Genomic DNA, 27369 nt, shown 5'->3' on the forward strand with positions numbered 1-27369 from the left:
GTCTGAGTGTATGACAGGAAAATAATGTTTAAATCAATATGTAAATCAAAGCATCTCCACTAGCATTATTAGTCTAGAAGGAAGTATTACATAGACAATAGTAAAAGGAAGGACATTTAGTCTATATTTTCAAATGGGACTTGATCATTTAAAGTTGTTCACTGGCAAAATTTTTCACCAAGTTAGTATAGATTATATGCTACTTCATAAAAGATAGCAATAATGAAGTTTGGGTTTTTTGTTTTGTTTTTCAGTATCTGTCTTCAGAGAAAAATCTTAAAACTTGTAGGGATTTCTGATGCCAGAAAATTTTGATGTATAAGAGTATATTTAGCAATCAGGGTGACTTAGATCATGGTAAGTGGCATATGTATAATTATAAGTTGCATTCCAGTTATTTAAACTGAGATATCCTTGATCAGGTTGAACACACTGTGAGTAGAAGATCTCTTCTTCCAAGAAATAAGATGGAGACAGTCTTTGGAGAATGGCCTCACTGAATTGGTAAGTTAACTTTCTCCGGATTTTGATGACTTCCCCAGTCCTTCCATAATTCCTCAGTGCTCTGGCCATTTTCTGGTAAGTCATGGTCTTCCGATTGCCTTTTCTTTTCCCCCAAAGTTGGGCAAGTTTTTCTTTGTTTTTTGATACAAACTGAAAGATGCCTTTGGTTTGATCTATCCATTGAATACAAGATGCCATCTCGGGATTACACAGGGATTCATGAAGGTATTCAAACAGTCGGAGCTTCTTCCTGCCTAAAATAGAGGAAAACAATGTCATACTTCACCATGGCTCTACACAAGGAACATCCTCGGGAAGGGTTTGTTGAGTGACTACAGAATTCAAAGTTGATTGGGACTGGTTTTCTTCCTACTCACCCCTTAGAATGCATTTATGGTATCATTTTATGGGACTTGAAAAGCAAGGGTCTATTTGGCCTACTGCAGTTTCAACTGAACCTTTGTTAGGGAAGTTGTCCAAAATTTTGTACCATCCTTCACTGGAGAAGGGAAGCATGGCACCTCTCTACTTGAGTCTCCCTTTTGTCGTGTGGTCTTTTGTCACAGTTAAATCTTGACTTCTAATTTTATGTTGTATGTTAAACTGTCTACAGAACAACAAGACTGAGCAAAATGGACTGCAAAGTTTAGTGGTTTTAAAGAAAAGTCTCAAAAGCCATTTCCAAAAGACAACTCATTTGAAGGGGCTTTATTCAAATAAGTTAAGTCAAATGAGGTAAGGAAGGTGAATGTATTTTGCAAAATGTAAAACCGTGTGCAAATACAAATGAAATCAGTAACAGACATGTAAAAATGCTAACTCCGGTTCTGCATAACTACTTGAAAAAATAAAGAAGAGAAAAAAAACAGAGCCGAAATGTCAAAATACCTTCATTACATTTTGACATTATTAGTGAGCAATGACAGTGAGCATTGTGGTATTTTTTCATTGCAGTGAAGTAAAATGGTACTGCCAGAGTTTTTAATCTCTTTTAGGAGCATAGCCCTTTATAGTTCAGAATAACTAAAAAGGAAACTTTGGGAAGATTTGTTGCTATGGTTTTTGCTTGTTTGGTGGATTGGAGAACAAAGGTGACAACCGGTTTTGTGACTTCTGAATTGGCCTGTAAATACCATGTCCCACCAGATCTGTCAGTAGCTAAAAGCTCCACAGCCAAATTCCATTTTCCCCTTGAGAAAGTAGAATAGTGGATTCTCAAACTGCTTTAAACAGTCTCTGGGGTGTAATACTCATGCATCTGTCATCATTCATCCAAAAACCTCAAAGGCTTTTACAAAGATTATCTTTTGCGTTATATTATCTTGAGTTTATGAATTGAGAAATGAAAGGGACTTACCAAAAAATACATCATGAATTAAAGTCACAGCCTTAAAGAAGTTCTCTGGCTCTCACCCAGTGGTCAAATCAATTATAATGGATTCTCATCTTTAAAAGTTTGTTTTTCAATTTTGAAAAAAATGTTTAAATTTTTACTTTTTGAAACTAAAAGTATTATATGATAAAAAATTCAAACAGAAGCACAAATGGAAAGTAAAAACTCCAATCCTACATATTTCTAGAAAATAATTTGTTTTGCCTATATAAACATATGCATATCCTTTAAAAATTAAAAATGGTATCACAGTATTTTGTACTTTTTCCAGTGTATAATATATCTTAAATAAAATCATAGAACAATATAGAGATTAGCTATAGATAGAGGAAATACTAAACTGTTGACAAAGGTTACTTGTGGGCCATAGCATGGGAAGGAAGAACATTTTTTCACTTATTCTTTACATACTTCTGAATCAGTTGAATTCTTAATAATGAGCATTATTACTTTTGAATTATGGGATTAAAAAGGATTAAAACAAAAACCAAAATGTATTTAGAGCTCTTTCTGTTTCAATACTTAAAGTATTCCTTTTTCTCTTTAATAACTATATATGTTCTATTTTTATGCATGTACTATTTTTCTCTCAATAATGAATTCCCGAATTATTTTGAAATTTCATTGTTTTAAATGTATCACTATCTCAGGTGGAAGACTAAGCTCTATAAACAGAAAATGGTAAATGATACATTCCCTAATGGCAAAGATCCACAGCCGAAACATCAGTGAAAAGATACAGGCGCCACACCCTGGACTTAGTAACTAGTTGGTTTGTTTGTTTAAAAAAAAAAATAGGTGACAGAGGTAGAAGTGTTATTGGCCTCATATTGAATTACTACCATTATTTAATATTCAATAGTAATATTCAGTAGATTTACTTTACTTATACGATTTTATACATTATTCCTTGCTGGATTAGAATATTACTGCATAGTTAGACTTTTACAATTCTAGGATACAGTATACTGTTTTATAAGAACAAAACTAGTTATCTCAAAAAATATTCATTTAAAATAATTTTAAGTATGGACAGCTACATGTAAAAGAATGAAATTAGAAGATTTTCCCACACATTTACAAAAATAAACTCAAAATGGACTAAAGACCTAAATTTAAGACCAGAAACCATAAAACTCCTAGAAGGAAACAAAGCACTAGGCAGAACCTCTTTGACAAAAATTGTAGCAATATTTTTTTTGATCTGTCTCCTAAGGCAAAGGAAACAAGAGCAAAAATAAACAAATGGGACCTAATTAAACTTAAAAGCTTTTGCACAGCAAAGGAAACCATCAACAAGACAAAAGGGCAACGTACTGAATGGGAGAAAATATTTGCAAATGATATAACCAATAAATGGTTAAAATCAAAAATATGTAAATAGCTCATGCAACTCAATATCAAAAAACAAACAACCCAATTAAAAAATTGGCAGAAGACCTGAATAGACATTTTCCCAAAGACGTACAGATGACCAACAGGCACATGCAAATCTGTGCGATGTTTATGCTCGACATCGCTGAAGATTCAGAAATGCAAATCAAAACCACAATGAGATATCACCTCACACCTGTGGGAATGGCTATAATTTTTTTAAAAATCACAAATAACAAATGTTGGCAAGGATGTGGAGAAAAAGGAGCCCTTGTACACTGTTGATAGGAATATAAATTGATAGAGCCACTGTGGAAAACAGTGGGGAGATTCCTCAAAAAACTAAAACTAGAGCTACCAGGGATCTCCCTGGCGGTCCACTGGTTAAGACTCCGCGTTTCCAATGCAGGGGGCTCGGGTTCAATCCCTTGTTGGGGAGCTAAGATCCCACGTGCCGCATGGCACGGCCAAAAAAACCAAAAAAGAACTACCCTATGACCCAGCAATTGCACTCTTGGGTATATATCCAAAGAAAATGAAAACACTAATTTGAAAAGTTACATGCTTTCCAATGTTCATAGCAGCATTATTTATAATAGCCAAGATATGGATGCAACCTAAGTGTCCATAAACAGATGAATGGATAAAGAAGATGTATATATACATACAATGGAATATGATCCATTAAAAAAAGAATAAAATCTTGCCACTTACAACAAAGTGGATGGGCCTAGAAGGTATTATGCTAAGTGAAATAAGTCAGACAGAGAAAGACAAATACTGTATGTTATCTCTTATATGTGGAATCTACAAAATAAACCAAAAAAATTTAAAAATTAACAAATGAATGTAACAGAATAGAAACAGACTCACACATATAGAGAACAAACAAGTCGTTACCAGTGGGGAGAGGGAAGGAGGGAGGAGCAAGATTGGGGTACAAACTACTATGTATAAAAGAAATAAGTTACAAGGATATACTATGCAGCACAGGAAATATAGCCAATATTTTATAACAAAAATGCAGTACAAGCTATAAAAATTTTGAATCACTATGTTATAAACCTGGAACTAATAATATAAATCAACTATACCTCAACTAAAAAATAAAATAAAAATTTTTTAAAATAATAATTTTCAGTAGCTATGATAAGGTATCATTTTTTAAATTACAGTATAAAATTGGGATGTATCTTATATGTCCTTGTATGTCGGAGGTAATTTACTATCACACACAACATTGCAAGGAACATCCTAATACATATATATGCACACACATGCATCTAAGGTATTTTGGGAAATATCCATAGTGCCAGACTATGAGCCTAATGCTTTACGTGGATCTTCTCACTTAATTTTTATAGCAATCTTACAATGTCTGTACAATTATTATTATTTGTTTGGTTGTTTTTGAATAAGGAGACTGTGGTACAGAAGATTAAGTAAGTGATCTGGCCAGGCTCACATAATCAACCCAGTGAGTGAGTTATATAGTCACTAAGAGTCAAAAGATATGAACATTTAAAATTTTGGTAGGTATTGCTAAATTGCCTTACAAAACTTTGTAAAAATTTATACTCTCTTTAATAATGCACGTGAATGTGTGTGGCCCACATCTTAGCCAACAGAGGCTATTATCCTACTTTAACACTTTCGCCTACCTGTTAGATGAGATCATCTTCATTTATGAAATCAGGATTTCAAATTTATGAAATAAAGTTATTATGGAACGTGGAAAACTTAATAGAGATGATTAAGTTTGTGGAGAACTTAATAGAGATGATTTCTATCCTGAGGGCTTCACAGTTGAAATAAGATTGCTAAAATAATTTACGGAAAAGTTCCCCCTTCTGTACCTAAAATTTATATACCTCATTCCTTTTTTATTGAAGTATAGTTGATGTACAATATTATATAAGTTACAGGTTTACAATATAATGATTCACAATTTTTAAAGGTTATATGCCATTTAAAGCTATTCTAAAATAATGGCTATATTCTCTGTGTTGTAGAATATAGCCTTGTAGCTTATTTTATACATAATACCTCTTAATCCCCTACTCCTATACTGCCCCTCCCCGCAATGGTAATCACTAGTTTGTTCTCCATATCTTACACCTTATTCTTGAATACAGATTTAATTGACTGAAGTGACACTTTGCACCTTTACAACATCTCTATGAAGCTATAGGAAAGCTCACCCAAGATAAACAGCTTGGAGTAGTTTGTCTGTCAGAGTTAAATTACTCTCAACTGTGAGAAGAGAATATTTTGCAAATCAATTCCAAACTCAGATATGAAATTCCCTTAAAGCCGCTTTGATGAAGATTTGACTCTTTTACCTATGCAAGGAGTAATGGATCCACATACCTTTTCCTCCCTTTTGCTGGAGAAGAGTAGGTTGCACCAGCTGGTTTTCAGGGATGTTCTGCAGAGACTGATGAATATTTCCTTCAAAATAGAGGTCCGCAGCACTGTTCTATATAAATAACGTATCAGGATGTTAAGTGGGACTTCCCGTGTGGCCCCACTTTTGATTGGTGGCCAAAGTCAAAAGCTGAGGGCAAAAACAGTGTTCAGCATCTCTCGAATTCTGAAAATCACTACCTTCAACTGCTGTCTCCCAGGGCAGAGCTAGCATCAAACACATATATGGAGAGGGCCAAGGGACAGAGGGTAATCTGAGGCTTTGTGAGTTCTGTATCTTCCCCTCCTTATGAGAAAGGAGAGTGGGTTGCTTCCCTCCTTTCCCCTAAAAATGCCCAGCAAGAAAGATCCAAAAGAATCATTAGTAGAAACTGAGGTGCCAGCAAAAAGGGAAGAGGATGCCCATCTGGCAAGAGAAAATAAGAGGAGAAAGATGGCAGCTGAGGGAGGACAGAGGCAAGAGAGGCAGGAAGAAGCAGGCTGAGTTCCTACCATTACATATGGCAAGGAAATGTGGGCCTCCATGGGTTAACTAGACATGGTGGTGGAAGGGGGTGGACTTGAGCCCTCCCTATACAGGAGGGCTGCCCAGCAGGTAAGGAGTCCCCACCACAAGAGGCTGTGCAGTGTATGCTGGGGATGGAAGCTGAAGTGGAAATAGGGTAGCCAGATCTAGCAAATAAGAATATTAGGCATCCTATATTTTACCTGGCAACCCTAAGGGGAGGTGAGAGAGGTTAAAGCAAAACCCAAACTCCCTGTTTAAAGAAATGTCTTGTTGGAGACGCCCAAACAGTATAATTTACAGGGACAGAAAAAGGACATTTGACATACTATGGTTGAAGGTAATAACTGAAAAAAACACTTTTTTTAATATTTATACTCTACCACATTAAGACTGCTTGATAAAAGGGACACATCAAGGAAACAACGCAGGTAATTCCCTGGCAGTCAAGTGGTTAGAACTCGGCGCGTCCACTGCAGGGGGCATGGGTTCCATCCCTGGTCAGGGAACTAAGATCCCACATGCCGCAACATGGCCAAAATAAATAAATAGATAAATTAAAATAAGAAGAAGAAGAAAGAAAGAAAGTAAACAATGTAAAAGAACACATGGAAGGAGAGGTAGATGGTGGGGACACTCCTGTTTGCAGAAGGCTACTAAAATAGAAATGAATTGGTCCAATACACATAGCTAGCTGAGCTTGGGAGGGGAAATAGAGCAGGTTAATACAAGATTGTGGGTAAAGCCAGTGCAGGGAACGTTTTAGGGGATCTGTAACTTTCCTGCAGCTTTTCGGATGGACTGAGGAGAAGCGTTGATGTGAGAACCCTAAAATACCTCCTCTATAGAAATCATTGAAACCCATCTGAAGTCAGATGAAGAACAATGATAAAGCACAGTTTCCTTCTTGACAGCATTGATGGTCCCCCACACTGACCGTCAAATTCACCAAGGGGAAGGCTGGGACAAATAGGAAATTTGCCTGTTACTGAGGGATGCTGGTCCCCTGGTAAAAGTACTCACTATTACTGTTCTCCAATTGTAGACCGGTTCCTCTGTGGGCAGCACACCATAGCTGTTGGAATTTCCTCTGACATGAGAACAGTGGTTGATGAAAGCCAGGTAATTTCTGTAATCTATTTAAAAACAGAGAAAGAAACTGACAAAGTCAAAGTTTATATTTGTGTGTGTGTGTGTGTGTGTGTGTGTGTGTGTGTGTGTGTGATGCTTATACATGTTTATATGCTTACATATGTGATTGCTCTTGGCATTTTTATATTGAGATGTTAAATTTATTTAGGATAAAGAACATAGGCAGATCTGTCTCCTAATGCAAAAGAAATAAAAGCAAAAATAAACAAATGGGACCTAATTAAACTTAAAAGCTTTTGCACAGCAAAGGAAACCATTGACAAAACAAAGACAACCTACACAATGGGAGAAAATATTTGTAAATGATGTGACTCACAAGGGGTTAATATCCAAAATATATAAAGAGCTCATACAACTCAATATCAAAAAAAATAAACAACCCAATCAAAAAATGGGCAGAAGACCTGAATAGACATTTCTCCAAAGAAGACATACAGATGGCTAATAAGCACATGAAAAGATTCTCAACATTACTAATTATTAGAGAAGTGCAAATCAAAACAACAATGAGAAATATCCTCACACAGGTCAAAATGGCCTGGATGTGGAGAAAAGGGAACCCTTGTATGCTATTAGTGGGAATGTAAATCGGTGCAGCCACTATGGAAAACAGTATGAAGGGTCCTCAAAAACACAACTACCATATGATTCAGCAATTCCACTCCTGGATATATTCAATATACCTGAAGAAAATGAAAACGAATTCAAAAAGATACATGCATCCCAATGTTCATAGTAGCACTATTTACAGTAGCCAAGACATGGAAGCAACCCAAGTGCCCAATCAACAGACAAATGGATAAAGAGGATGTGGTATATATATACACAATGGAATATTACCCAGCTATATAAAAAAAAATGAAATTCTGCAATTTGTGGCAACATGGATGTACTGAGAGAGTGTTATGCTTAGCAAAATAAGTCAGACAAAGACAAGTGCTGTATGATATCACTTATATGTGGAATCTAAAAAATAATACAAACAGAAACAGACTCTCAGATATAGATAACAAACTTGGGGGCGCTTCCCTGGTGGCGCAATGGTTGAGAGTCCGCCTGCCGATGCCGGGGACACGTGTTCGTGCCCCAGTCCGGGAAGTTCCCACATGCCGCGGAGCGGCTGGGCCTGTGAGCCATGGTCGCTGAGCCTGCGCGTCCGGAGCCTGTGCTCCACAATGGGAGAGGCCACAGCGGTGAGAGGCCCGCGTACCGCAAACAAACAAACAAACAAAAAAGAGTCTGCCTGCCAACGGGTTCGAGCCCTGGTCTGGGAAGATCCCACATGCCTCAGAGCAACTAAGCCTGTGTGCCACAATTACTGAGCCTGTGCTCTAGAGCCCGTGAGCCACAACTAATGAGCCTGTGTGCCGCAACTACTGAAGCCCGCGTGCCTAGAGCCCGTGCTCCACAAGAAGAGAAGCCACCGCAATGAGAAGCCTGTGCACCACCACCAAGAGTAGCCCCTGCTCGACGCGATTAGAGAAAGCCCATGCGCAGCAACAAAGACCCAAGGCAGCCAAAAAATATAAATAAATAAAATAAATAAATTTAAACAAAACAAAACCAAACTTGGGGCTACAAAAGGGGAGAGGAAAGCAGAGAGGGACAATTTAACAGTGTGGGATAAACAAATACAAACTACCAGCAGAAGGGGACTGACATCTTTACCTGAGGAGTACTGAAGATCACCAGTTGAATGTTGCCTCAGTACTTCAAAAGCATCTTCAAATGCTTGACCCAGCTTGTCTTGTTCAACATAAGCCTGTTAGAACAATTGCAGAACTCTGGAGTTAGGAAATTACCAGTAGAACTTAATTTTCCTGATATAAAGGAGGGTTTCTCGACCACAGCACTATTGACATTTTAGACTGACGAAGACTCTGTTGCAGAGGGGTTGCCCTGTGCATTGCAGGGTGCTAAACGGCATCCCTGGTCTCTACCCACTAGATGCCAGTAGCACCCCCACAGTTGTGACAAACAAAAAATGTCTCAGACATAGCCAAATATACCCTGGGGAACAACATCAACCCTGGCTGAGATCCATTGCTCTGTAACATAGTATTTAGAGAGCAGCCTCATTCTATAGTACAGTATTCAACATTTTACAAATTTTTAGCAAGGAGTTATATAGCAGGAGACTGATTTGGAAAAAGGGATCAGGGAAATATCTTTAATCAAACAGAATCTGAATCATTATTTAAAAATGAAATGCTCTTAATTTCAAAAGCATGCCTCCAAGACCTAAAATTGAACTGTTTTGCAAACCATTTCATACCCTTATTAATCTAGCCCATATATTTTATTTTCAAAATGGAGGAAGAGTAAAGATTTTTATATGCCAACTTACCATGCTTCATTAATAAATTGACAATTCTGAAAAAGATTAATATTTAAAAAACAAAATTAAATAGTGTTTCTATTTAATTTGCCTCTGAATTAAAAGACTTTACTTATTTTCTGAATATACCTTATATAAACCAAAAGTACCGTCTGAATTCTCTTTGATGAGTACAAATTTTCTTTCTACAGAAATTTCCTACAAAAATTTATTTTTGCTTTTCTGTCATCACAAAACTTTTTTTTTATTAATTAATTAATTTATTTATTTATTTAGGCTGCATTGGGTCTTCGCTGCTGTGCGTGGGCTTTCTCTAGTTGCAGAGAATGGGGGCTACTCTTCGTTGTGGTGCACGGGCTTCTCATTGCGATGGCTTTTCTTGTTGCAGAGCATGGGCTCTAGGAGCACAGGCTTTGGTAGTTGTGGCTCGCGGGCTCTAGAGAGCAGGCTCAGTAGTTGTGGCGCCATGTGCTTAGTTGCTCCGCGGCATGTGGGATCTTCCTGGACCAGGGCTCGGACCCATGTCCCCTGCATTGGCAGGCGGATTCTTAACCACTGTGCCACCAGGGATGTCCTACAAAACTTCTTAAATGTTAAATAGCTACCTATGTATAACTGAATCACTTTGCTATACATTTGAAACTAACACAACATTGTAAATTAACTATACTTCAATAAAAAGAGATTAAAAATAAACAAAATAGCTAGAGTTAATTACACAAACTATATTGATATGAAAATATAGAAATAATTTGAGTATGTTTAAGTATTTTTAAATTCTTTTAAATATTAAAGTATTAAAAAGTTCTGGAAATCAAAATCTTTTTTACCTTAGCATGGCTCTCCATTTATAACAGTGATTTTTTTTTTTTTTTTAAGTTCCTGGTGTCATATGGACTTCTGAGAATCTGGTGAAAGACATGCTTTTTCTCTCATGAAATTTGAATTTACATTACAAATAAAATGTACTCTATGAAAACTGTCCGTGGACTTTCTAAAATCCTAGGTTAAGAACTCTGGTCTATAATTTTACATTATCTACATTCTTATCTCTGTAAGTAATGTAGATTTTGTTTTAAATAAACAATTATCATACTGACCCACATTAAATGTTTTCAAACTTTATGTTCTATAGAACTACACAAAACAAACAAATCCACAGAACAAGAAAGAGCGGGTGGTGGGTCCACATTGCTTATCCTTTCATTTAGCACATGAAGCAACTCTGTTTATACAAGTTTTTAGCATTTATCCTGCAAAAACAATGAGCTTACTCTTTAATATTTAACACTGCATAATATGATTAGATGATATAATCCAATGCTATTATTATACATATCCATAATGTCGCGATACAATATGTCAAACATCGAAATTCTATTCTGCTCTTTGAAATCACTATGTCATTTAAAAGAGAATATGAGAAGAAAAACCATAAAAAAAGGTAACTATGGGAGGTGATGAATGTGTTAACTAATTTTACTGTGGTAATCCTTTCTCAGTGTATATGTATGTCAAATCATCATGTTGTACACCTTAGACTTACACAATGTTATATGTCAATTATATCTCAAGAAAACTGAAAAAAAATACAGCTTCTCCATGTGGGAGATGTTGAAGAATTTAGCAAAAACTTAAAAAAAAAAGAAGAAAATCCATAAATCACATTTTGGGCTATAGTCCCTAATGAATATTATCAGTACATATGTTTTTAAAAGGCCATGTCAATAACTTTCAATTAATTATGCCTCAGCTCATAAGCACCGAAGCAAATACATACTCAGGTGAGTGTTGTACTTTGAATTAAATACTTAAATGAGACTACTCCCTTTGACTAAAATACCCCACAAAACTATCATGACTCTTAAAAGTAGCAAACCCAAAGGGAAGAAAAAAGCTTGAAAACATTATTGATCACTTCAATTGCTTAATATTTCTAGTATTGGAACAGGCAGTCAATGAGAAACACTCATTAGGCCAGAGAAGAAAATTAACACTTATTACAAAGAATTTTGAAAAGCATAAACTAAACACTTACCAGGAAGACACTTCAGCCCTTTACCAAGTTGTTTCATTAATATCAGAAATAAGACAGAACTGTCAAGAGCTCACTGGCAGAGTTTCATTAAGTACTGTTTTTAAGGAAGTGCTACAAAGGGGATTTTTTTTTAAAGATACAGTGCCTTCATTATTTCTATTTCATGATATGGCCAGTGGACACCAGAGGCTATTATTTTGAAGAGGCACAGAATATTTGTATCCTATGGGCCAAAAGCATTAGAACAAATCCCATGAAACCCGCCTGCCACCGAGCATAATTTGTGGCTCCTCCGGCCTACACAGCCCCACTGGGCACCTCTGACCTGTACAACCCTTGTCCACCTTTCTTTTTCTATTACTCCTATTATTTCTCCCCTGATTCTGGAGCCTACGCTGCTTTTCTTGCAGCCTTCACTCTGGTCTCTTTCCTCTCAAACCACTTTACTTCTAATGTCGTTCACTGATCGCCCTACTTAGAGATCTTAAAGGCACAGACCCTTGCCCTGGCATTCGAGGCTCCTCATTCCAGCCTTAATCTTACTTACCACCATGCATTTAAGAGGAGGAAATGAATCCATGCTATGGTCTTCCCTTCTTACCTGGATCCAGTAACAACTCCAAAACAGGAGAAGCTTCTGGGTAGTGATCTGATTGGACATGCTTGAAGCTGCTGCATTTATAGACCAGGTCCAGTCCTCTTATTTAGCTTGAAGGTTTATTTGGGATGGTTTTTGGTGGCTCTGATGGAAATTATTGGGGACTTCCTCCACCTATAATGCTTCCTTCCCGGCCCATCCATCTGCCCATTTACCTATTTTATCTTACCTGTCCATCAGAGGCCAATCTAACATTTAGGTATAGTCCTGGTGGAAATAACTTTCCTCTCTGAAGCGCAGGTAGGCAACACCCTTAAGTAACTGTAACCTTCGGTCATTTTAATAGATGTCACATTTAGCCAGGGGGAAAACCACCTAAGAATTTTTTGTAAATGTTATGGGTGGGGAGAGAGATTTTCTGTTTTGCATAGTTGGAATCTGAGCTCACCTTTGATATGGGACTATTGTTCTACACCAATTACTTTTTTGACCGAGTTTTATTATGCAAATGTAAACACACATCCCCTCTTCTGAAATGTAGATGTTTAAGTAAAAAGTGTATAAAACCAAATCGCTAATGTTGATGAGTTTTTAATCTGTACCATCTACGCCCTGCCAGTCTACGCCCTTTTCGTGCCACTTTATTTTGTTTGGTTCATTTAGTCAACAAATATATATATAAATGAGCTCTTTGCCGGACACTGTCCTGAGTCCAGGGACCACAGCACTGAACAAGTTCTGGTGAGGAAAAATGATTTTTTTTTTAAAGCAAACTAGAGAAGTGTTATTAACAATAAGTACTGAGAAAACAGTAAGAGAACAGTCATAGTAAGTGTATATAGTCATGGTGAATGGTCACAAAAATTCTAAGGGAGTGTGTGTGAGCTGAAATCCAAGGATAAGAAAGAGTGAGCAAAAGAAAAGCAGAAATGCAGCGAAGCACCTCTAGTCAGAAGAAACAACAGACGCCAAGAGCCTTAGGTGGAAATGAGTTTGGTTTATTCAAGGCACAAACAAGAAAGCCAGTGCAGCTGGAGCAAAATGAGTGTGGGGTCCAAGAGGCAAAGTTAGAGAGGGAGGAGGAAGGATCCAGGTCAATCCACACATCAAGCCAAAAAATAATATAAAACTTTTTCAAAAGAATCTAAACATCACATATGATAGTAGTTACCTCCTTAGCTCCATTTCACAGATGAAGAATCTAAACCGAGGATCAAAGACATTTCATGATTTTTTTTCTAAGGTCCAATTGCTAGTGAGAAATGGGCTGGGCTGGGTCCAGATTTAGGCCCAAATGACTTCATGCACGTGCTCTCAACCACGTTGGAGCCCTATGTCCGCAGATTAGGTTCCATTGGACTAGGGTTCTTAGTCCCGACGGCAGACTTCATAGCACCCGGCAGATTCTCATAGTAGTACAGGCTTGTTATGTATTTGAAATCAATGGAAAAAAGTCAATTTTCTAAGCCAACGTTTTCCCCAACAGGTGTCTCCAAAGTTTTATTCTGCAAGATATGAATAAATGGACCCTGAAAAAGAGTTGAGCAAAACCAATGAGCACATGATGTTTTGGGGGCACAATTCTATATTACAGATGAAAAATAAAAATTCAGTTTTGAGCCCTTTGTAAAGATAAAGTATGAAAATGCTTTCAGCAACTTAAAAACGAAATGATACACTGTCCTTTTAGCATTCTAGAGAGTAAGGCTCCTATTCCTTGAGAACCTGATTAAAGCTATGATGAGCTCTTTCTCCAGGAAAATGCCATCAGCACATTTTCAGGCAAACTCTCTCAGTCAGGCCAATAGAGCCCAGTTTAGGAACTCCTACTGTATTGTAAATATTTTCAAAGCCTTCTTATCTAAGGACTGCTTCTTGAGACACTTGTACCCAATACACACACAAAGCATCTTTTTAGGGGTGGTCATTAGTGTTTCTGTTCACTCTAGAAATGAGCTGCGTAACAAGAGCTCTACAGAGAGGATCCCTGATCAACAGTTTCTTTTTTGCAGAAGTTCATTGTCCTCAGTGGCAACTGATATTATTTTAGAAAATTGTAAGGAACAGATGTGGTGGAGTCTAAATCCTATGGTGCCAAGCTTCAGGAGAAAAATTGCTTTTTCTGAGAATAGAGAACTTCAGAACCCAAGAAAAGGAGACCAAACTCAAGCTCTTATCTTTCTTTGCAGTTTCTATTTAAATAATTCGATTCCTTAGGGGACTTAAGAAGTGGGTCTTAATCTTAGTAAGACCTCTGAAAACCTAATAAACAAATAATTTTGCAAGACTGGGAAGAAGGTGCTAGAAAACTTGTTATGTCTCAGTAGAATTCATAGAACCGTAGGTTATGAGACAAATAGCTAATCCTCACCCTCATTTTAATAATAACTTCCACTAGATTACTCTTTGAAATTTATTGAGACTTGTTTTGTGACCCAATATAGGGCCTATCTTGTTCCATTTGCACTTGAAAGAATATGTGTTTTATAGTTATTATATGTAGTGCTGGATAAATGTCAATTCGATCAAGTTGGTTGATAATGTTATTCAAATCATCCATATCCTTACTGATTTTTTTCTTTGCATTTTCTTTTTTTTTTTTTTTTTTTTTTTTGCGGTACGCGGGCCTCTCACTGTTGTGGCCTCTCCTATTGTGGAGCACAGCCTCCGGATGCGCAGGCTCAGCGGCCATGGCTCACGGACCTAGCCGCTCCGCAGCATGTGGGATCTTCCCGGACCAGGGCACGAACACATGTCCCCTGCATCGGCAGGCAGACTCTAAACCACTGCGCCACCAGGGAAGTCCTTCTCTGCATTTTCTATCGGTTACAAAGATTACAGAGATTACAAAGAGGAATGTCAAACTATAGTTGTGGATTTGTCTATTTCTCCCTTTAATTCTGTCAATTTTTGATTTCATGTATTTTGAAGCTCTATTATTAAATGCAGACTCATTTAGAACTGTTATGTGTTCCTGATGAATTGAGCCTTTTATCATTATAAAATCTCTCTCTCTTTTTTGCAATCCTTTCTGGTAGTCCTTGAAGTCTACTTTGATAGTAACCACACTAGCTTTCTTATCCTTTTCACTTTCAACATGTTCTCTTTATCTGTCTTTATATTTAAAGTATGTCTCTTTAAAGCAGCATAGAGTTGGGTGCTGCTTTTTACCTAGTTTGATGATCTCTGCCTTTTTAGTGTTCAGTCCAATTTAGTAACTACTGTATAGTTAGAATTAAATCTACCATCTTGCTATTTGTTTTCTATTCTGTTTATTTTTTGTTCCTTTGTTCTTCCTTCCCTGCTTTCTTTTGGATTAAATAAGTATTTTATTATTTCATTATATTTCCTTCATTAGCTCTTTATAATGTCATGGTAAAATAACGGTATGACATACTTCTGTAATTTATCTTTAGTGGTTACAATATGCATTCTTCATTTATCAAGTCTAACTATTATACCACGTCATGTATAAGAAACTGTTATACCACTTCATAATGTAAGAAACTTACCACAGTATAATTCCACTTACATCCCCTCCTATCCTTTGCGCTACTCCTGTCACATATTTACTTCTACATAGGCCAGCATAATAGATTATTTAACCCTCACAATAATGCCCTGGGTTCCAACTGTGGCTCCATAGCACCTATCTGTGTAAACTTGGACAAGTTATTTAACCTCCCAGTTTCCTCTATAAAGTGTAGATAATGATTTTACTTACCACATAGAGTTATTGTGAAAATCTGAGTGAATTCACATCATGTACTTTGGACAGTCCAAGCATTTAATAAATGTTGAACGAACGTTAGGTCCTGCTTTATAATTATCGCCGTATTGCAGATGAAGTAACAAAGCCTCAAGGGAAGTTAAATGACTTAAGATCACACAGTGAGTGACAGAAATGAAGGCTTTCAAACCAGTTCTACCTGACTCCAACCAAAGCCTTTTAACCATTCAACCAGAATTTGCTTCCTTATCTATGGAGTAAGACTGAGAACAAGCATGAGAACGAGAATTTGCTAATGGCCTTATGTCAAAGGGCTCTTGAGAGGTTTTACTGAGATAGCATAGGAACAGAGTAGTAAACACACCCGATGGTAGCTATTAATCACAAAACTGCTCCTATTTACCACACCTGGGACCCTCACCACACCTGGGACCTGCAGCCACCTGGCAAGTGGCAGAGCCAGGACTCAAACCCAGGTCTTTCCTGCCATGTCTGGTGCCTCTTCCCAACAACCAGGTTGTGTAAAAATTCTCCATAACAACATGGTAAATCAACTATACTCCAATAAAATTTTTTTTCAATAAAACTTTTTTAAAAATTAAAAAAAATATAGGCAAAGGCAAGAAAACAAATTCTCCATAGGCTCTAGTATTTACTGTAATTACTGTAATAGCTCCCACCACTGCTCACACCAATGGAGGAAACTCCTCTGACACAGGACTGGTAAAAAAAAGCCACCCAGCTCCACAGAGAGGCGGGGAGCCAGCAGATTTACTCTCCTGGTTTCTGTGGAGGTGCTGAAGGAGTGCTGGTTTGTTAGTCCTGTGTTCAGAGCCATGACAGAGCCTGTGCAAGGGCTGTCTCTAGTCCTGAAACAGCTAAGTTCTGACAACCTACTGGTGTACCTGACTGCATTCTAGGCAGGCAGAGGTGAGCTAACCCATTGTGAAATTTGTATACATCTTTATCTGGAACCCCAAGAGCAAGAATGCCTCTCCACTTCAGCCCTTCCAGCCTCAGAAGCTTCTGAACCTAAACCATTCACTGGCCTGGGAAAGGGAAGAGGAATGTCTCTTCCCTCTTACTGGGGTCATCATGCATATTTTCACTTTCTAGTTCACTAAGAAGACAGGCTTGCAAGTGATTCTGCTTCATCTCCAGGCCCTTTTGGCTAGGATTCTTTTTTTCCTAGCGATTTGTGAGTGGCAATTCCCTATGTTCTAACAAAATCGGTTAGCAAGGCAGATATCTTTCATTATGGAGAAGTGGCATCCCATTCCTACAGAAGTTAACTGGGTAGGGAACTGATAGGGACGGGGTGGGGAGGGGATTCTCTGAGCTCAGAATAGTTTGGGAAACTGACACATTAATGGGATCCCAAGTTATAGCTGTGTGCCTATAACAGCCTAGACATTTCTGGTCTAATCATCATGATATTTACAGCTTCTCTGTATTTAACTTTTATCAGATAACTACAATTAGCAATGAAAATACTCATTAAAAGAGAAATCTGTAAAGTGCCTTTGGTATGGTTAGAAAAGAGAGAAACCTTTCAAAGACTTAAGGGGTTCTCAGTACTGTTTTGCTCCAGTTTTTTACAACTTTCCTATAATCTTCATTATAACCACCACGATCATATAACCTTATACTTTCATAAGATTCTGTCATTTCCAGCATTATCTCTGCTATAGTACCTTGCCAGCTTTGGGGGGCAGGTGGAGGGAGCAATTCTTACATGTCTTTTGCTTTCCCAAAGCAGGTGGTAAAACACTATAACACAACATAGGGCTTCAGTGGAGGTTGGATGGGTGAATGAGTACATTGTATCACTGAACTCTCACAACAGCCCATAAGGCTGGCAGGGCAGGTGTTATTCCCATTTTGCCGGTGAGGAAACTGATGCCCAGGGAGATAAGGGGTCACTCAGTGAGTGAGCAGTGAGTGAGTGTTAGGGTTAGAATTGGGATCTCCTTGTTCTCAATTCAGCTTTTCAGATATCGTCTCTGGGGAACACTGGCAGATACCAACTAACTTTTTTTTTTTTTTTTTTTGTGGTACGCGGGTCTCTCACTGTTGTGGCCTCTCCCGTTGTGGAGCACAGGCTCCGGACGCGCAGCTCAGCGGCCATGGCTCACGGGCCCAGCCGCTCCACGGCATGTGGGATCTTCCTGGACCGGGGCACGAGCCCGCGTCCCCTGCATCGGCAGGCGGACTCTCAACCACTGTGCCACCAACTAACTTTTAATTCACACTTTAAAAAAATTTTTTGACCACGCCGGGTGGCATGTGGGATCTTAGTTCTCCAACCGAGGATTGAACCCCCGTCCCCTGCATTGGAAGTGAGGAGTCCTGTAATCACGGGACGGCCAGGGGGGTCCCCACCAACTGACTTTTAAGTTTGTATTTTCTTAGGAAGCTAATATGCCAAGCGGAGGACAAATACAAATTTAAATAGTTTTAATATGTAAAACTAGGTTTATTTTTAATAAGAAAAAAATGTTTTTAAAAAACACAAAAAAAGCATTACACAACTGCTTTTCCATGTCAAATTTTTGTTGTTGGGGTTTTTAAAAAATCTATTTGAGGACTTCCCTGGTGGCGCAGTGGTTGAGAGTCCGCCTGCTGATGCAGGGGACGCGGGTTCGTGCCCCAGTCCGGGAGGATCCCACATGCCGCGGAGCTGCTGGCCCGTGAGCCATGGCCGCTGAGCCTGTGGGTCCGGAGCCTGTGCTCCGCAACGGGAGAGGCCACAACGGTGAGAAGCCCACGTACCACAAAAAAAAAAAAATCTATTTGAAAATAAAGGAAGAAAAAAAGTGCATGTATTATCAAAATATCATGAGACTCTAACGCCCAGATTGGATATAGCTGAAGTCACTCTGAAGTATTAACTGGTATACATTATGCTGTATACCAAGTAAGATGCTGCCAGTAAGAGTAGCAGGGGCTGTGACAGCTGCTTCCCACCTGGTGACATGGGGGTAATTGGGAGCTGCCATATGGACAATTGGTTTCTCATGGCCAGATGTTACAAGACTTTCAGTTTGGAAACAAACCCATCAACTTTATTTTTTTTTTTAATTTATTTTTGGCTGCATTGGATCTTCGCTGCTGCGCGCGGGCTTTCTCTAGTTGCGGCAAGAGGGGGCTACTCTTCGATGTGGTGCGCAGGCTTCTCACTGTGGTGTCTTCTTTGCTGCGGAGCACGGGCTCTAGGTGTGCGGGCTTCAGTAGTTGTGGCTCGCGGGCTTAGTTGCTCCATGGCATGTGGGATCTTCCCAGACCAGGGCTCGAACCCGGGTCCCCTGCACTGGCGGGCGGATTCTAAACCACTGCGCCACCAGGGAAGCCCCACAAATCCGCCAACTTTGACAGAAGGTTTTGTTCTGTTTTTAATGCTGTGGTTGAGATTAACAAAAATTAAGAAGTCTGACAATACCAACTAAATGAAGAAGATGTGAATCAGTGGGAATTCTTCACATTACTGGTAGGAGTCTAAACTGGGACAATCATTTAGGAAAATAACTAATTATTAGGAGCATACACAAGAGATACTTTTGTAAATGAATGCCAGGATATATGTAGAAAGATGTTAGCAGCCGTGTTAATAATGGAAAAGCTCTGCAAACAACTCATCTCTCTTTCTCTTTCTCTCTCTCTCTCTCTCTCTATATATATATATATACACACACACACACACGATAGATAAATAATACATAGACATAGACATATACACATATACACACTAAGAGAATGAATAAATTGAGGTGTGTTCACATAATGGAATAATATATAAAAGTGAAATTGCAATAACACGGAAGAATCTTGAACACATAAAGTTCAGTGAAAAAATAAAACCCAGAAAAGCACTTAAAACATGACAGGATTTTTACGTTTCAAAAATAAACAACTAAACAATATATTTTTAATCAGCTTTTCTTTTCTTTGTTTCTATTCATCACCTATGTATCTATCTATCTATCTTTATATGGTGTGTGTGTAAACCAAGTGAATAATAAACACAAAATTAAAGACAGTGAATACTCCTGGGACGGGGCAAGCAGGGAGATGGTCTAGGGAGTAAACACACCATTTATTTAAAATGTTTTAGTTTTTGGACCAGGGGATGGTTTTATAGGTGTTCATTTCATTAAAGTAAAAGCATACATATGCTTTTATGTGTTTCAAATAACATACTAAAATAGTAAACAATAGACAAAGAGAACAAGGGATTACAGAAAGGTTATCTAACAAGGCAAATGAAATTCCAAAAAAGAAAATTCTAAGGAAACAATTTTGCTTCGGGCAATGAAAACACTCGTCAGTCGGTGTTATAAAATTACATTTTAATTTTTTAAATTAAAAAATGTTTTTTAATTTTTAAAGTGTTTTGGCTGTGCTGTGCGGCTTGTGGGAGCTTAGTTCCCTAACCAGGGATCGAATCTGTGCCCCCTGCACTGGAAGCACCAGGGAATTTCCCCAAATTACATTTTTAATTCTATTAAAACTCCTGCATGATTTAAATATAATCTATAAATTTATGACAGAAATAAAGATGTATGGCAGTAATAAAGATGTATAAAATTTAGAAAACCAGTTCTGTCCTTTTCACCTCAGCCTCCAATCAATTCCTAGCGTTATTTCTTACTTGAAGCCCTAAACTCAAATGGGAATAATTTTGCCATCAGATAACACAATACCTCACATATGAACCTCAGATTCATGTTTCTTGGCATGCTACTTTGGAAAAATATAAAAGCAGACCCACCTGGTTTTAAATACATTTGGTAAGGCATCTTATTTTGTTTAATGAGAAACCAAAGAGCTCGGTTATTTTCCTTTTGCATTCGTGGTGTGAATTCCCAAGGTTTCTGTGGAAAAGAGGAAGTTAAGATTCAGATTCTAGTTGTCAGATCTGCAGTACTAGATGCTACTGTGCCAGAATGTTCATGAATTTGAGAGGATCATTATCAGTTGAGGTCCAAGTGAGAGTCTCCAGGAACTTGGAAAAGGGAAAATCTTGCGCCCATTAGGTGAAACAGCAAGAAGAATAAAACCAACCTCAAAGTCTCCTGAAAGAGAAGGGCAAGGAGGAATATCCAAAAGGAGAATGGGTCATTCAGACGGGAGGGCTGCTACCGAAGGAACAGCCTATTCTAGAACAATCCAAAACGTATCCAGAAGGAGAAGTAATCCGCTTCTGGGCAAAAGAATCGATATTGTGGTGATAGATGCAGGGCGTGGTAGCACATGAGTATTAGAATACTGCAGGAATCTCTAAGACCATCTTTATCGTGAGTGCAGAGCCAGATTAAGGGTGGGCCAGGCAGGCAGGATCCAACAACGACAAACTACAATATCTAAATCTAAAATAAGACCACAATAATACAGAGGTAAGGGAAATGTTTTTGGTTTTGTTTGTTTTTCTGGTTTTCAGCAAAATCTTTTATTTACCTCCTGTTCCCCGACTACGTCACATGAACACAGGTAGCCAGGTACCTTTGTAAACGTAGAGCACTCAGTATGAATAGAAATCATGCACCTCAGTGATTTTTTAACAAGAAACTTAATGAGTAAAAAGACTTCAGGTGTGTTTGAAATGTCTGCCCTTTACTATATTCCAATCACTGAATATTATCTGTGTCGAAATTTTACTCAAATGTAGACACGTTTTTTGTTTCTTTGTTTTTGGCCTCGCTGCGCAGCTTGCAGGATCTCAGTTCCTCAACCAGAGATTGAACCCGGGCCCCCAGCAGTGAAAGCACAGAGTCCTAACCACTGGACCACCAGGGAACTCCCTAGACACTTTTTCTTTGCACACTTGCTAGTAACTACCTAGTGTGTTTCAGATCGTGTTTACTTCTGACAGTTGTTCTTCCCAGAAGCTGCTGGTCTTCTTGAGGACAGGATTGTAAGTAGTTGGGAAAGAAGGTTTAATAAACTGTGGGCTAGAGGTGAGAAGTGAGACCTCTGAGACACTCCCTCTTGTATCCACGGTGGTCTCAGAGCTGCCTTGATTTATTCCTTCAAATAGATGCTGTTCTAGATGCCAGGATATATCAGTGGACAAAGCAAAGATTCCTGTCTTTGTAGCATTTCTGCATGAGGAGACAGATAATAAACATGGGCATGATGACTAAGTAAATTTCATAGCATAGTAGACAATAAGTAGTTTATGAAAAAAGGAAAGCTGAGTAGAGTAAGGAGAAGCAGGAAGGGGAGAGGTTCCCCTTTTAAATAGGCTCATCAGCCATGCCATATTACGATGGTAGCATTTGTGTCAAGACTGGAAGGAGGTGAGGAAGTGAACCGCTCAGCAGCCAGTGAGACAGCAGGTCAAGGGCTGAAAGACAGGTTAGGACCAAGGGCTTCTTGAAGGAGGGAGAGTCACACTTAATTACTGGGATTATATTGGTTGCTTGGGGACACTGAAGTCATCTTTATTCCACCTTTCTTGGACTCAGAACTCACTTCCAAATGTCACATTACTATTTCAGGCATATCGATTTGAGTGTGCACAAAATTGATATGCCTACTCAGGCTGCCCACTTGTTTCTCTCCCTTCTGATGCCATTAAACATTCAGAGTGGCTTGCTGTGGTGGCGGAGGCATACGTTTTCCCTCTAGCTTTGAACTGAGAGCTCATAAGCTTCTACACTGCAATTAAGTCAAAATTGGAAGTGAAATTACACTGCTTGGAATTTTAGCCCAGTTTGTAGCTATCATTTTAATCCCCGAAATGGATTTAGGGAATCTAAGTTGCAAATGCCCTGTGGCACTTTTAGATAGAAGATAACACAATGGCTTCTACATGGTTACTTCTACAGTGTTTCAAATATCATGCCCACAGGTATTAAAAAATCATTAAGCCCCTAAGGAGATTAGGCAATTTGAAGGGAAATAAGTAGTAACAACAGAAAATAGAGGTAGCCACACCCCGGGGCTTCTGATATTGGGATTGTCAGCCACAGGCTTTAAAATAATTATGTTTGATAGTGTTTAAGGAGATAGAACACAAGATTGAAAATCTCAGCAGAGAACTGGAAATTATTATTTTTGTTAATAGCAGACGTTAGGGGCATGACAGATGTGAAGAAAAACCAAATAGAAATTCTAGAACTGAAAAATGCAATAACCTAAAATAAGAACTCAGTACATTCATTCATGTCTTCTATATTCTATAAAATACAACAAACCAAAATAATTTTGTTGACCTTTTCAAAAAAGTTTGACTTTGTTGATTCTATTGTATGCTTCTTTTCTTCTATTCATCCTCACCTTTACTATCTCCTTCCTTTCATTCTCTTTGGATTTATTCCATGTTCCTTTTCTAATCTCTTATTTGAGATACATGTCTTTAATGTTTGTTTGTTTGTGTTTCTTTTTTAACTAATGTGAGCATATAAGGCTAAAAGTAGCATTTTTGCTCTATCCCACAAGTATTATTTTTTCTTTTTTTTTTTTGTTTTTGTTTCATTTTTTTCTATTCTACAAGTTTTGATGCAGAGGGCTTTTACTATCATTCTGTTCCAATTATTTATTAACTTTTCATTATTATTTCTTTTTTACCCTGGAGTTAATGTTTTTGATTTCTAAATACAATATCTCAAGGGCTTTTAATTTTTTTAAAAAATAAATTTATTTATTTTTGGCTGTGTTGGGTCTTCGTTGCTGCACGTGGCCTTTCTCTAGTTGCAGTGAACGGGGGCTACTCTTTGTTGTGGTCCGCTGGCTTCTCATTGTGGTGGCTTTTCTTGTTGCAGAGCATGGACTTAGGCACATGGGCTTCAGTAATTGTGGCACATGGGCTCAGTAGTTGCAGCACGTGGACTTAGTTGCTCCACGGCATGTGGGATCTTCCCAGACCGGGGGTCAAACCCACGTTCCCTGCATTGGCAGGTGGATTGTTAAACACTGCGCTACCAGGGAAGTCCTTTTACTATGTTTTTTGTTATTAATTTTTAACCCTGGGACCATGTTCTCTAATCATTCACTATTGAGTTAAAAATTAGTAACAAAAACAGAACCCAACAAACTTTCTCTGTAAAAGGCCAGGTAGTAAATATTTTAGGCTTTGCAAAACAATGTATAGTTTCTGTAGCATACTCTTTTTTTTTTTTTTTTGGCCACACTGAGCGGCTTGTGGGAATCTTAGTTCCCTGACCAAGGATCTAACCCCGGGCCTAACCACTGGATCACCAGGGAATTCCCTTCTGTGGTATATTTTTTAATGGAATGTTATGTACCCATTACAATGACTCATTTTTTAAATACCAATATGGAACTCTAAGCTACATTATAAAATAAAAAATGCAAGATGCTAGTGTATATATGATAATTCAATTTATATTTTAAAGGATATATTAAATATTATACGTACTTACATATGCATGGAATATCCTAGAAGGATACATAGAAAATTGTTAAACATGAGCATCTCTGGGGAAAACTAGGGTTTGGCTACCAAAGATGGGAGACTTACTTTTCACTATATACTTTTTGGTATTCTGAATTTCCTTTTTACAATTTGTATTACCTAGTTAAAAAAGTATAAAACCTTTTAAAAATTATAGGCTGGTATTTTATCATACAACACTTTTTTTTTTTTTTTTTTTTTGCGGTACTTTGGCCTCTCATCATTGTGGCCTCTCCCGTTGCAGAGCACAGGCTCTGGACGCGCAGGCTCAGTGGCCATGGCTCACGGGCCTAGCCGCTCCGCGGCATGTGGGATCTTCCCGGACCGGGGCACGAACCCGCGTCCCCTGCATCGGCAGGCGGACTCTCAACCACTGCGCCACCAGGGAAGCCCCTAGAACTTGAACTTTTAATATAGCAACTAGGATTGCTATTGTTCTTAGTTCATAGTTCAAGGTAGCCAGCTTTATTTATTTTTGCTCCTACATGCTATAGACTAGAAATATATTACCAGAAGGAAAAAAGAAAATTGTGTGCCAAAGTGGTTTAGAAACCAAAAGTCAGAATTTAATCTCTAAATTAAGCTGAATATTGGGGAGGTATACACTCAGAAATTAAATTGTGAAAACATTAAAACACACACACGGGGCTTCCCTGGTGGCGCAGTGGTTGAGAGTCCGCCTGCTGATCCAGGGGACACGGGTTCGTGCCCTGGTCTGGGAAGATCCCAGAGCGGCTGGGCCCGTAAGCCATGGCCGCTGAGCCTGCGCGTCCGGAGCCTGTGCCCCGCAACGGGAGAGGCCACAACAGTGAAAGGCCCACGAACCGGAAAACACACACACACACACACACACACACACACACACACACACACACACACGATATTGACAATTTTCTAAAAAGATAAAAATTGCCTATACTGATAAAAAAAGTTTTTTAGCCATTCTTAATAATTTCTCCTTATTTATTGCTCTATCCCTGTTATAGACAGCATCTTCAAACATTTCCTAAAGTTTATCACAAGTTAAATATTACATTGACATTTTTAATATTAGTCTTCCTGTTCCACCATTATAATACTTTTGAAAATCTTCAATATTTTTATTTCACTTTTTCAATCATTTTCACACATCCCAATAACTTCTTTCTTAATTTCAGTCATCACTGTTTCCATTTCTTTTATTATTTTTTTTCAGATCAAGATCTGTAATTCTTTTGCATCTGTGATTCAATGCCCATCCTACCATAAAAGGCCTCTTTAACTGTTCACTTCTGTGTTATATTCAGTTTAGTTTTTTTTAAAAAATCAGTGTTATTGAGGTACACTAAAAGATAAACTGAGGCACATTAAAATTTACAAGAGTTTATTTGAGCAAACATCAATTTCCAACACGAAAGTGGTTAGAAAATTGTTAGGAGCACCCTACCAACAGGAGCTAAGAGAAAGGCTCTTGTGGAGCAGACAAGGAAGCAAAGCAAGGAAGTTATTTGATTGGCTATACCTTAAGCATTTGCTTGTTTTGGGGAAGGCTAGTTGCCTGTTTGTGATTGGTTGTTCTTAAATCTTGTCTTCTTGGATATGAGAGCATTTCCAACTGATTCTGGCTTAAGTTTTGGTTTGCTTATGGAGGCTACCAAGGCATTAGAGCCACCTCAGCATAAAATAATCTTTTTGTTTAGCTACTTTAACAGATATAATTTACGGTCAATAAAATTTACCCATTTCAATATATAGCTCTATTTAATATTGTACTAGAAGTCCTAACAATTGTAATAAGGCAAGAAAGAGGAATAAAAAAATGTATAGACTGAAAAGGAAGAAGTAAAATTGTCTTTATTTCAAGATGATATGATCAGGGAATTCCCTGGCAGTCCAGTGGTTAGGACTACTAGGTTAGCTTTTACTGCCTAGGGCCTGGGTTCAGTCCCTGGTCAGGGAACTAAGATCCCACAAGCCGTGCATCTCGGCCAAAAAAAAATGAAGATGGTATGATCAGCTATTTATACAATTCTAAGAAATCCACTAAAAAACTGCTGGTACTAGGAAATGAATTTAGCAAGGCTACAGAATATGAGATTAATATACAAAAATCAATTGTATTTCTATATATTGACAAGAAACTATTGGACATTAAAATTTTTTAAATATCATTTATAGGGACTTCCCTGGTGGCGCAGCGGTTAAGATTCCGCCTGCCAGTGCAGGGGACACAGGTTCAATCCCTGGTCCGGGAAGATCCCACATGCCATGGAGCAACTAAGCCCGTGTACCACAACTACTGACCTGTGCTCTAGAGCCTTGCTCCACAACAAGAGAAGCTACTGCAATGAGAACACCACAACAAAGAGTAGTCCCTGCTCGCCTCAACTAGAGAAAGCTCGTGCGCAGCAACAAAGACCCAACGCAGCCAAAGTAAATAAATAAATAGATTTATAATAAAAAATATATCATTTATAATAGCATTTTAAAAACATAAAATACTTAAGGGTAAATATGTGTAAGACCTGAATACTGAAGACATTCTTGAGAGAAATTAAAGAGGACCTAAATAAGTGGAGAGTTATACAACGTTCATTGATTAGAAGACAATATTGTTAAGGTATCAAATCTCTCAAATTTAGAGTCTAGACAATGCTAATCAAAATTTCAGTACATGACTTGTAGAAATTGACAAGCTGATTATAAAACTTATATGGAAGTCCAAAAAATCTAAAAGAAAACAATTTTTCAACAGAAGAACTTTTTGTTAGAGGCATCATAAAACTACAGTAATCAATATCATAGTGTGATATTGGCATAAGAATAGGCACAGATCAATGGAACAGAATAGAGTCCAAAAACAGACTTACACTTGTATGGTTGATTATTTCTTTATAAATGAAGCTGGGGGCTTC

General features: G+C 38.1%; 1 protein-coding gene across 1 annotated transcript; it reads right to left on the bottom strand.

The window, feature by feature from the left end:
- On the bottom strand, positions 1 to 27369 carry SPIC (Spi-C transcription factor). The gene is made up of 8 exons (XM_032644496.1): positions 27325 to 27369; positions 20828 to 20930; positions 13501 to 13858; positions 9703 to 9728; positions 9024 to 9117; positions 7227 to 7339; positions 5642 to 5750; positions 1 to 758 (listed from the first exon to the last, which is right to left on the bottom strand). Exons 4-8 carry the CDS (start codon positions 9703 to 9705, stop codon positions 331 to 333), a joined length of 747 nt encoding a protein of 248 aa, XP_032500387.1. The 5' UTR covers positions 9706 to 9728; positions 13501 to 13858; positions 20828 to 20930; positions 27325 to 27369; the 3' UTR covers positions 1 to 330.

Source organism: Phocoena sinus, chromosome 10, assembly GCF_008692025.1.
Source record: "Phocoena sinus isolate mPhoSin1 chromosome 10, mPhoSin1.pri, whole genome shotgun sequence".
NCBI classification, from domain to species: domain Eukaryota; kingdom Metazoa; phylum Chordata; class Mammalia; order Artiodactyla; family Phocoenidae; genus Phocoena; species Phocoena sinus.

What these genes read in the sequence shown, in the direction of transcription:
- SPIC (XM_032644496.1), bottom strand. An exon ending in ACAATTGGAGAACAGTAATA is followed by an intron (nt 5,751 to 7,226) that starts GTGAGTACTTTT and finishes TTATTTATATAG; the next exon opens with AACAGTGCTGCGGACCTCTA. An exon ending in CCAGCAAAAGGGAGGAAAAG is followed by an intron (nt 759 to 5,641) that starts GTATGTGGATCC and finishes CCTCTATTTTAG; the next exon opens with GCAGGAAGAAGCTCCGACTG.